At 42.2% G+C, this 11,399-nt stretch overlaps 2 protein-coding genes across 2 annotated transcripts; one reads left to right on the forward strand and one right to left on the reverse strand.

Annotated features, from left to right (window-relative positions):
- The first annotated feature begins 5,309 nt into the window (after window positions 1–5,309).
- On the forward strand, window positions 5,310–5,792 carry LOC103518305 (histone H2B-like). Its single transcript, XM_008483366.3, has one exon. The coding sequence runs from the start codon at window positions 5,349–5,351 to the stop codon at window positions 5,721–5,723; it is 375 nt and encodes a 124-aa protein (XP_008481588.1). The 5' UTR covers window positions 5,310–5,348; the 3' UTR covers window positions 5,724–5,792.
- Window positions 5,793–8,498: 2,706 nt separating this feature from the next.
- On the reverse strand, window positions 8,499–9,448 carry LOC103518306 (histone H1-like). The gene has a single exon (XM_008483367.2). It carries the CDS (start codon window positions 9,219–9,221, stop codon window positions 8,574–8,576), a length of 648 nt encoding a protein of 215 aa, XP_008481589.1. The 5' UTR covers window positions 9,222–9,448; the 3' UTR covers window positions 8,499–8,573.
- Between the last annotated feature and the right edge of the window lie 1,951 nt (window positions 9,449–11,399).

Below are 11,399 nucleotides of genomic sequence, written 5' to 3' on the forward strand. Positions count from 1 at the left end.
AAACTACTAATTTGGGGGTTTTAGGTATGGTTCTGGGGGGGGGTCTACTCTCATAACTTTTTCGATATCTCTAACCGTTTAGTGAAAACCGCCAAAATCGGTTATTTCCGCCTGTGCGAGGAGCCCGGTGCAACTTTTGCGAATTTTCAGATTTTTCCCATTACTTACTCATCAAGACCTACCATTCTGCCAAATTTCAAGTTTCTACGACATCGGGAAGTGCCCGATCATTTTGATGAGTGAGTGAGTGAATGAGTAAAAAAAAATTGCGATTTTCGCACCTCTATATCTCCGGAACTACTTGATATTAAGAGCTCAAAATTTCAAGACATGTTTATATACCTTACCGAAATATGTGCCCTGAATTTCAAAAGTTTATCTCGAGAGGAAGCCGATCTATGAAGGTGAGAAAAACCTGCCGAATCGGTTCGTGTAAAGATACACAGGCGTGCGTACTGGAACTAGGCCTGGCGCACTGCCGTGCGCTCAGATTACAATTACATTTAATGTTTTTGGTAATTGATGGACCCAATTCCAGTTACTCTCAAAAGTAATATTGTAGTTGCAATTACAATTACATTTGAATATTACAATATCTTGGCGCACGGCAGTGCGCCAGGCCGAGTTCCGGCCTGAGCACGCCAGTGTGTATATCACACGAAACATTTCGACGCATTTTTACCCCTATCATAACTGCGTCAATTTTCAATGTAATCTCACGAAATTTGGACCATATGTTAACCTATACTTCCTTATTATATACCTGCGAAGTATTCCGAAGTTCTAGCTTTACCGGAAGGGGTAGAAAAAACGGTTTGAAAATCGCTTATTTTACGACTGACTCACTGACTCACTGATCAGATTCACTGACTCACTCACTCACTCACTCATCAAAATTATGAGGCACTTCCCGATGTCCTAGAAACTTGAAATTTGGCAGGATGGTAAGTCTTGATGAGTAAGTAGGTAAAGGGAAAAATCTGAAAATCGGCAAACGTTGCACTGGGCGCCGTCCACAGGCGGAATTAACCGCTCTTTGGCGGTTTTCACAAAACGGTTAGAGATATCGAAAAAGTTATGAGAGTTAGCCCCCCCCCCCAGAACCATACCTACAACCCCCCAAATAGTAATTTTTATGAACATCGGAACAACGGTTAGCGATATTTTCCTGTATTTTTACAGTTAACCGTATTTCGACCGCTTTTTTTAATGACTAAACTACTAAAGTCTTAGTTAGGTATCAAAAAGATATTTCACCAACAACACGAAAAATTGGGAATGCAGACTTGGACTTAATTTTCAGCTCCTCAATTACAATTACAATAATTGAGGAGTGTCGAATTGTGACTTACCAGTATGGTAGTTAATTGAAGACTGACTGTTTCCAGTATCTCCTCAGGCCAGCTACTTTCAATATCAATATTAAACTCCTAAGTCAACACCACACAGGCCGATCCCACATCCCCCTCACAAGTTCAACCTCTTGGGGGGAATTATGTTGGAGGAGGTGTCCGCATAGGGATGAGATTGTGGCGAATTCGTTTGCCGATGTAGGTATTATCGTATTTTCCAATTTGGTTTAATATAGGATTTTGACACGAATTCAGGCTGTTATTGAAGTTTTTGATTAGTTTACTGTGGAAATCTTGAAGATATTCTAGGTTTGCCATATTGTGGAGTTTGGAGTTCTTAACTCTCTGGGAGTATTTATTTTATTTGTGTATATTTTCCTGAGTACTTTATTTTGTAAGGTTTGTAGTGATTTCTTTTTAGTTTTTGTTAAGTTTTGCCAGCATGGCGTTGCATAAGACATTAGAGGCCTGATGATGGTTTTATATAGTAATATTTTTAAATTTGGCTTCAACTTGCTTTTATTGTTTATTATGTAATAGAGTTTTGCGATAGCAGCATTGACTTTATCTTTCATATATTTGAGTTGAGGACCCCAGTTGATCTTTCTATCAAGGTAGATGCCAAGATATTTAACTTTATTTGTCCAATTGATTTTTTTGCCATTGTATGTGATATTCTTGACAACAACACCAACAACAACAACAACTCACGGAAAATTTTCAAAAGCTCGCAAATAGCTAGATAATAAGGAGATCTGTACCTACTAATGTTGTGTCTCGTTGAGAATATTATGCCTTCTGTTTTTGATGAATTTATTTTGATCTTCCATTCGTTGTAATATTCAGCTGTTTTGTCCAGTTCTTTCTGTAGGAGCTTTATTTCTTTATTGGATAAGTTTCCCGTTTTATAGAATGCTGTGTCGTCTGCATATAATCCTGTTTTAAAGTATTTGAGTTTTGGTAGGTCATTTATATAGGCGTTGAATAGGACCGGACCTATCTTGCTGCCTTGAACTACTCCACAGTCGGACGTGAAGGTGTTGGATAATATGTTTTTGTGCTTCACTTGGAAAGTCCGATGCTGGAGGTAAGATTGTATGATTTTTATCAAGTGTAGAGGGAGTTTTAGTTGGATGAGCTTATAGATGAGTCCATCGTGCCATATTCTATCAAACGCTTTCTCTATGTCCAATAGTACCATTAGTGTGCTCTTGTTTTTAGTTAAGCCGTAAGATATATCTTGAACAATTTTAGTAAGTTGGTGAGTTGTTGATAGGTGTTTCTTGAAGCCGCATTGTTCATGTTGTGTTATTTGTATATTGGTAGAGTTTATTCGATTAAGTAGTATTTGTTCGAACTTTTGATATAGTGTTAAGTAGTCCAATTAGGTCTATAGCTTAGTGGATCTGTCTTGGGTTTATTTGGTTTGATGATGGGTAATATGATGGTATTTTTCCAGCACATGGGGAAGTATGAGTGTTCAATGCAGGAGTTAAAGATGTCAACAGTTGACATCTTTAACTCCTGCATAGTTACTATGATTTCTAGTATATTATTAGGAAGTTTCTTTAAAATGAGGGGTATATATATTGTCTTCGCCCGGGGCTTTTTTATTTTTCATGGTTTTGATGGCTTCTAGTATTTCTTTCTTGTTAGTGAGAGTTATTTTTTCGTTGTCTGGAATGTTAGCTTCATTGAGGGTTTCAATAGCTGTTTTAACTTTATCTTCAATACTAGGGTGTCCAAGTTCGGTGTTACCTTTATAGTTTATAGTTAGGTTAGGTTAGGTTAGCTTAGGTTAGGTTAGGTTAGCTTAGGTTAGCTTAGCTTAGGTTAGGTTAGGTTTGGTTAGGTTAGGTTTGGTTAGGTTAGGTTAGGTTAGGTTAGGTTAGGTTAGGTTAGGTTAGGTTAGGTTAGGTTTGGTTAGGTTAGGTTAGGTATGTTAGGTTAGGTTAGGTTAGGTTAGGTTAGGTTAGGTTAGGTTAGGTTAGGTTAGGTTAGGTTAGGTTAGGTTAGTTAGGTTAGGTTAGGTTAGGTTAGGTTAGGTTAGGTTAGGTTAGGTTAGGTTAGGTTAGGTTAGGTTAGGTTAGGATACCTACTTCCTATCTGGTCAACAGATTTCATCTTTTAGGTGCATAATGATGTTTAGTAGTATAAAGAACACATGCTGTCCTTCTTGCACCTAGGTGCTTCTCATGGAAGGGGGGAAAAGCGGGTTTCACGCATTAAGAGTCGCCAAAATTGTCTCTCAGACCCCATACTTTTCCCTGGCCCAGAACAACGTACCTACTAAATTGACATTACCAATTGACGAGAAAGAAAAGAAGCCCAGAATTAGGCCGCCTGCGGCGACCAATTTTCGGTCGATCGAAAATTTCCTATCTTAAAATACTCCCCGTGTAATAAGGAATCATGTAAAGTATGAAACATTGACTTTGGTTGATATCTGGATGAGTGACAGTCCGATCTTTACCAAATTGTTACAGTCGCGTCCTTGCACCATACCGGTATATTATCATACCAAATTTCATCGTTATACGACAAACCGATCTTGAGATATTTTGTATACAACTTTGTACTTTTCCCCATTTAAACCTGTAGTACGTAACGCACGTACATACATACATACGTACGTACAGACCATGGGCTAAAAACCACTTTTTTGACATCAGGGGATCCCAAAACGGATATTGTTCGATTTTGAAAACTTGAAACGATTGCAATACTTTCATTACTAGCACAGCTCGCTATACTGTAGTAAGAGGAAGTAAAAAAAGAAAAAATCTGCCTAGGCATTCTTCTCTTACCTGATGGTGTGCGGTTTCACACAAAACTTACATAGGTACGAGTATTGTTTTGGATGGATGTACCTACAATACAAAATTACATTGTGTTCTCTTTCCACTAGGTGAAGGTAGTAATGTAATGTAACACTACTTTCTTCGACCGTGAGAGGAGGAGGAGAAGAAGAAGAGTCTAAGCAGAAATTGTGGTGGCCCTGAAAAGGGCCTTTTTAAGTGAAGTCGCCAATTAGGTATGTGTATTCTGGTGTCGGGGTTAATAAGGGTTTCCTGTACACAAGCGATGTCTATGTTATTAGTATTTAAGAAGATTTCAAATTCATTTATTTTGTTTTTTAGTCCTTGTGTGTTCCAAGTAGAAATTTTGATTTTTTTCAGATTAATTCTTGCATTCATGGTAGGAGAACTGAAAGGAAAGCATTGAGTTTTTCGGCTTCATTGTTTGAGTTTTTGATTTTTTCTGTAAGTTGTTGAATTTTTGTTATCATCTCTTTTAAGTTGCAGATTTTGTTAAGCTCTTTGATAGATTCTTGTAATTTGATGAAGTCGTTAATTTCTTCCGTATCAAAATTTGGGGTTACTGGGGTTTCTTTAGTTTTGGGGTGTTGAGTCCAGTGATTTGTGTTATTGGAAGATGGAGTATAGATTTTTTGCGGAAGTGGAGGGTATGCCGTACTTATATGTTTGTATGATTCTTTGTAATAGCGTTGAGGTTGATTTTTGTCAGTATACCTTTTGTTGTTCGCGGGGTTCCTTTTTTCAATGTATTCCAAATAGTACTTGCATTGCTTGCTGTTTGCCAGATGTTCTTAATTACAATTAGCACATTTGGGTGGTGTGTCCTTGAGCTTTTTGTAATTGGCTGACATGTGAGTTCCGGCGCATTTAAAGCATTTTGCAGGACGGTTGCAATTTCTCATTCCATGACCATAGGCTTGGCATCTGTAGCACTGTGTGACTTTGTTTATTGGAGTGTATATTTGCCAGTAGATTCTGATATGTGAAATAAATCTGATTTTGGTTACATCTGCATTGGAGTGACTTGAGGCCAATAGAGAGTCGTAAGGCGTTCTGATTGGCTTCGGTTTGTGGTGCGTTTGAGTACAAGTAAAGCGCGACGTTCTGCGAAACTCATCATTTTCAAATTTTCATCTCGTTCTTTCGTCCGAGCAGATCTAACCCGTTACAATTTATAATGGCAGCTGGCAAGTCGAGCGGTAAAGCAGTGAAGAAAGCCGGAAAGGCCCAGAAGAACATCGCCAAGTCCGACAAGAAGAAGAAGCACCGCAGGAAGGAGTCGTACGCCATCTACATCTACAAGGTGCTCAAGCAGGTGCACCCGGACACCGGAGTCTCCTCGAAGGCCATGAGCATCATGAACAGTTTCGTCAACGACATTTTCGAACGCATCGCCGCCGAGTCCTCCCGTCTGGCCCACTACAACAAGCGGTCCACGATCACGAGTCGGGAAATCCAGACTGCCGTGCGTCTCCTGCTCCCCGGTGAGCTGGCCAAGCACGCCGTGTCCGAGGGCACCAAGGCCGTGACCAAGTACACCAGCTCCAAGTAAACTGCTGCTGCTTGTTTACATCTCCTCGCTCCCCACCCTTACTTAAAACGGCCCTTTTCAGGGCCACCATAAATTCTTCCCAACCAAATTTTCTACCATATCCGTAACAACAAGAGATATTGGTACAATTTCAACGCGGAACCACGACTTCGTACGCCATCTTACATTCCTGTTTTGTTCGTGCTACGGTCTCAAGTAGGAGAGTAAGATCCTACGTACTCCAGCTGTCGTCTCCCGACTGTCTATTGAATTGAATTGAATTGAATGTTCTTATATATTTTTTCATAATAGATTTATACAATAAAAATCTCCTAAGCTAAGCCTAACTTATTACTCATGAAGTTAAACTTCTAATTTGGGGGTTTTAGGTATGGTTTTGGGGGGGGGGGGTCTACTCTCATAACTTTTTCGATATCTCTAACCGTTTAGTGAAAACCGCCAAAATCGGTTATTTCCGCCTGTGCGAAGAGCCCGGTGCAACTTTTGCCAATTTTCAGATTTTTCCCATTACTTACTCTTTTCGCACCTCTATATCTCCGGAACTACTTGATAGAGCTCAAAATTTCAAGACATGTTTATATACCTTACCGAAATATGTGCCCTGAATTTCAAAAGTTTATCTCGAGAGGAAGCCGATCTATGAAGGTGAGAAAAACCTGCCGAATCGGTTCGTGTAAAGATACACAGGCGTGCGTACTGGAACTTGGCCTGGCGTGCGTACTGGAACTTGGCCCACCACCACCAGCACCACCACCACCACCACCACACCAACAACAACAACAACAACACCGACAACAACACCGACAACAACACCAACAACAACAACACACAACAACAACAACAACAACAACAACTCACGGAAAATTTTCAAAAGCTCGCAAATATATAGATAATAAGGAGATCTGTACCTACTAATGATGTGTAAATACACACTTAGAAAAAAGGAGTGAGATCCCCCCACAAAAACACAAATGTGAAAAAAAGGCCAAGTTCCTATCAAAAAATGTCGGCCTATAAAAGTGGTGAGATCAGAAAATTAAGGCCAAGTCTTCGTGTCTGCTGAAAATGCTGGATCTCAATTCCTTCAACCTTCTCTCAATTTCAACTTGACAATGTTTTCCTTTTATTTTCATGTTAATAATAGGTACCGCATTTTAGGTATTAATTTGAGAAGGAAAAATATTGCCAAGTTGAAATTGAGAGAAGGTTGAAGGAATTGAGATCCAGCATTTTCAGCAGACACGAAAAATTGGGAATGCAGACTTGGCCTTAATTTTCAGCTCCTCGATTACAATTACAATAATTGAGGAGCTGGGTGCAAAAAGGGAAATATGGATTCTTTGCCCTTTTTCCGCAAAACGGTTTTTTGAATAGAACGTGGTGCGCTCTATCTTCCAGCGTTTGGACTGCAGTGATAACTTTTTTTTTTTTTTTTTTTATGAGTTACAGCGTTTTTTGTAAACACACTTTTCAAGGATTTTGATGAAAAATTGAAAACTTTAAAGTTAATAAATCAGTTTGACGATTTTCATTTATTGCCCTTTTTGCAACCAGCTCCTCAATCGCGATCTCTAATTGTATTTTGTAACATTAGTAATGGGAATTACTTTTTTAACAACAGTTAGGTTAGGTTAGGTTAGCTTAGGTTAGGTTAGGTTAGCTTAGGTTAGGTTAGGTTAGCTTAGGTTAGGTTAGGTTAGCTTAGGTTAGGTTAGGTTAGCTTAGGTTAGGTTAGGTTAGCTTAGGTTAGGTTAGGTTAGCTTAGGTTAGGTTAGGTTAGCTTAGGTTAGGTTAGGTTAGCTTAGGTTAGGTTAGGTTAGCTTAGGTTAGGTTAGGTTAGCTTAGGTTAGGTTAGGTTAGCCTACTTCCTATCTGGTCAACAGATTTCATCTTTTAGGTGCATAATGATGTTTAGTAGCATAAAGAACACATGCTGTCCTTCTTGCACCTAGGTGCTTCTCATGGAAGGGGGGAAAAGCGGGTTTCACGCATTAAGAGGAGTCGCCAAAATTGTCTCTCAGACCCCATACTTTTCCCGGGCCCAGAACAACGTACCTACTAAATTGACATTACCAATTGACGAGAAAGAAAAGAAGCCCAGAATTAGGCCGCCTGCGGCGACCAATTTTTGGTCGATCGAAAATTTCCTATCTTAAAATACTCCCCGTGTAATAAGGAATCATGTAAAGTATGAAACATTGACTTTGGTTGATATCTGGATGAGTGACAGTCCGATCTTTACCAAATTGTTACAGTCGCGTCCTTGCACCATACCGGTATATTATCATACCAAATTTCATCGTTATACGACAAACCGATCTTGAGATATTTTGTATACAACTTTGTACTTTTCCCCATTTAAACCTGTAGTACGTAACGCACGTACATACATACATACGTACGTACAGACCATGGGCTAAAAACCACTTTTTTGACATCAGGGGATCCCAAAACGGATATTGTTCGATTTTGAAAACTTGAAACGATTGCAATACTTTCATTACTAGCACAGCTCGCTATACTGTAGTAAGAGGAAGTAAAAAAAGAAAAAATCTACCTAGGTATTCTTCTCTTACCTGATGGTGTGCGGTTTCACACAAAACTTACATAGGTACGAGCGTACGAGTATTGTTTTGGATGGATGTACCTACAATACAAAATTACATTGTGTTCTCTTTCCACTAGGTGAAGGTAGTAATGTAACACTACTTTCTTCGAGAGTACGTGAGAGGAGGAGGAGAAGAAGAAGAAGAAGAAGAGTTTCATCAGAAATTGTGGTGGCCCTGAAAAGGGCCTTTTTAAGTGAAGTCGCCGCGGCGCAATCGGTGGACAGCAGCAGGCAGAAACGATCTACTTCTTCTTGGGTGCAGCTTTCTTGGCGGCGGCAATCTTCTTCGGCTTGGGTGCCTTTTTGGCCGGAGACTTGGCAGCCTTCTTCGGGGGCTTGGTTGCCTTGGCCTTGGTCGGGGTCTTGGGCTTCTTGGCAGCGGCGGGGGCTGCAGCAGCGCTGGCCTTCTTCGTGGCGGCAGCCTTGGGTTTCTTGGCAGCGACGGCTTTCTTGGGCTTGGCGGCGGCGGGAGCCTTCTTCTTTTTCGGGGCCTTCTCCTTCTTGGGCTTGGCAGCAGCGGCGGCGGGCTTGGGCGCCTTCTCCTTGGTGGCCAGCTTGAACGAGCCGGACGCTCCCTTGCCCTTGGTCTGGACGAGCTTGCCGGCGGCGACGGCCGACACGAGGTACTTGCGGATGAACGGGGCCAGCTTCTGGGCGTCGACCTTGTACGTGGAGCCGATGAACTTTTTGATGGCGCTCAGGGAAGAGCCACCCTTCTCCTTGAGGTCGCCGATGGCCTTGGTCACCATCTGGGCGGTCGGTGGGTGAGCGGGCACGGCCTTGGGTTTCTTGGCTGCCTTGACTGCGGCGGCCTTCTTGCCCTTGCCTTTGGGTGTTTCCGCGGAGGCGGCGGCGGGAGCCACGGGAGTTGCTGGTGCGGTATCGGCCATTTTCTTTTCGATTGATCAGAACTACTGCGAGAATAGAGCGTAGAGCGAGAGAGGAACGTGTAGAATGCTTGAGCGTGAGAAGAGTGACTTTATGTTATAAGAGCGTGCCGTCAAAGAGTGACAATGTACTGTATTCGAATGTTTCAAAATTGTTTTTATCTTGGATTACGTTTCGAGCTGGCGCGTTGCGCCGGAACGTCGCGCCGTCCGGTGCACGCCGTCACGTCCGGCTCAACCGTGTGCCCTTTCGAACGAGACCGGTCCGGTCCGAATCGGACCTTCCGGTCCCGGTCAAAGGGAGCCTCGCAGCGAGCAGACACGCAACTCTCGGTGCACATTTTCTCGAAATAATTGATTTTCGCGCTCATTTCGAGCGACGAGCGGCTCCAATCTTGGACGGTATCGCCGCCGACACTCCGGCCGAGTCCCCGGACCACGGCCGGCGTCGGTCCGAGGCCGGATCGGGTCGGTCAGACGCCCCGAAAGAGGACCACGTCGCGAGTAAAAATACCTCTCGAGCAAGAGTCCTGGCGAAACGAAAAACCTAACGGCTCGCCATCTCCTCGGCCGTCTGGTCCGGGGCGTCACGGCACCCCGCCGCGAAACTCGGTCCGCACCCCGGGAGACACCGTTGGACCCCGGGCGACCGGAGACAAGACGAATCGTCCCTATCTATAGAGTAACCTATCGTCGTAGTAGTATAGGTGGGTTACAAATATGAACATGTTTGTGTAGGTACGTGCTTCATACCGGCGGCGGTGGGACCAAGAACGAGACGTGATGCTGCTTCAAAGCCCCTCGCACATCCACCGTGTAAGCTAATATTTCACCTCGGACGGACTGACCTGACCGCGGTCTTATCCACCTACCTATAGAGTAGGTGAGTATAGGTAGCTGCACCTGTAGGATGCCGAAATTCCTAGCCTACAAAAAAATGATGCAATGAGATGATGTGCTAGGGACATGGGTGTTTTCCTGCGAACGAAATGAATGTACTTTGTCCTTCCAAGTTCTTTTTGAAAAATAAGAGCTTACAAGTTGTAAATGAGCCTGTAGAGACCGGCAAATGCATACTTGTCATGACACCACGCTAAAACGCGATAGGTGTTTGAGCCATTTTCGGATGAACGTCAATATTTTGAACCAAATTCCGATGAATGCTATATATTTTACTTATAAAAGAAAGATAGGAGGTCAGAATACATCTTGATCTCGAATCTCAAGTACCTACTTCTTCATTTACATTCTGCAGATCTCTATAATAAGTATTAATTAGGTGGTATTTGCGGGGACAGACAGACAGACAGACAGACAGACAGACAGACAGACAGACAGACAGACAGACAGACAGACAGACAGACAGACAGACAGACAGACAGACAGACAGACAGACAGACAGACAGACAGACAGACAGACAGACAGACAGACAGACAGACAGACAGACAGACAGACAGACAGACAGACAGACAGACAGACAGACAGACAGACAGACAGACAGACAGACAGACAGACAGACAGACAGACAGACAGACAGACAGACAGACAGACAGACAGACAGACAGACAGACCAAGCTCCAAGTCGAAAGACTTGTGATGTTGGTGTTGGGCCGGAAATAGGATGATTTTGGATTCCCGGATAGATCTGGTTCTAAAAATTTCGTTTGATGGGGCTACGGAGCAGACCATTGGGCTTGCGAACGTGTTTATTGACCATCAGCTCTCATAATAATTTAGACCAAGTTGTGCTATGAAAATAATATTTCTTTTTCCTCTATGACCTTTTATAGATCCCGACACAAATCGATTAAAAAAGAAAATCGGATAAATCTCATTTTACCTATGTGTACTGACGTCACGAATGACGTCATGAAGTAGTGGAAAAATCATTTCTTCTTAATTTATTTGCCGTTCGAATGAAGAAGTTCAAAGAGTTTACGACTTTTCGCTCTAACAAAGATCTTTCATTAGAGCGAAAAGTCGTAAACTCTTTGAACTTCTTCATTCGAACGGCAAATAAATTAAGAAGAAATGATTTTTCCACTACTTCATGACGTCATCGTGACGTCAGTACACATAGGTAAAATAGGTTAGGTTAGGTTAGGTTAGGTTAGGTTAGGTTAGGTTAGGTTAGGTTAGGTTAGGTTAGGTTAGGTTGGGGTAGTTTTTTTTTTTTTTTT

The sequence above is a fragment of the Diaphorina citri genome, unplaced genomic scaffold, assembly GCF_000475195.1.
Source record: "Diaphorina citri unplaced genomic scaffold, Diaci psyllid genome assembly version 1.1 scaffold2148, whole genome shotgun sequence".
NCBI lineage: Eukaryota > Metazoa > Arthropoda > Insecta > Hemiptera > Psyllidae > Diaphorina > Diaphorina citri.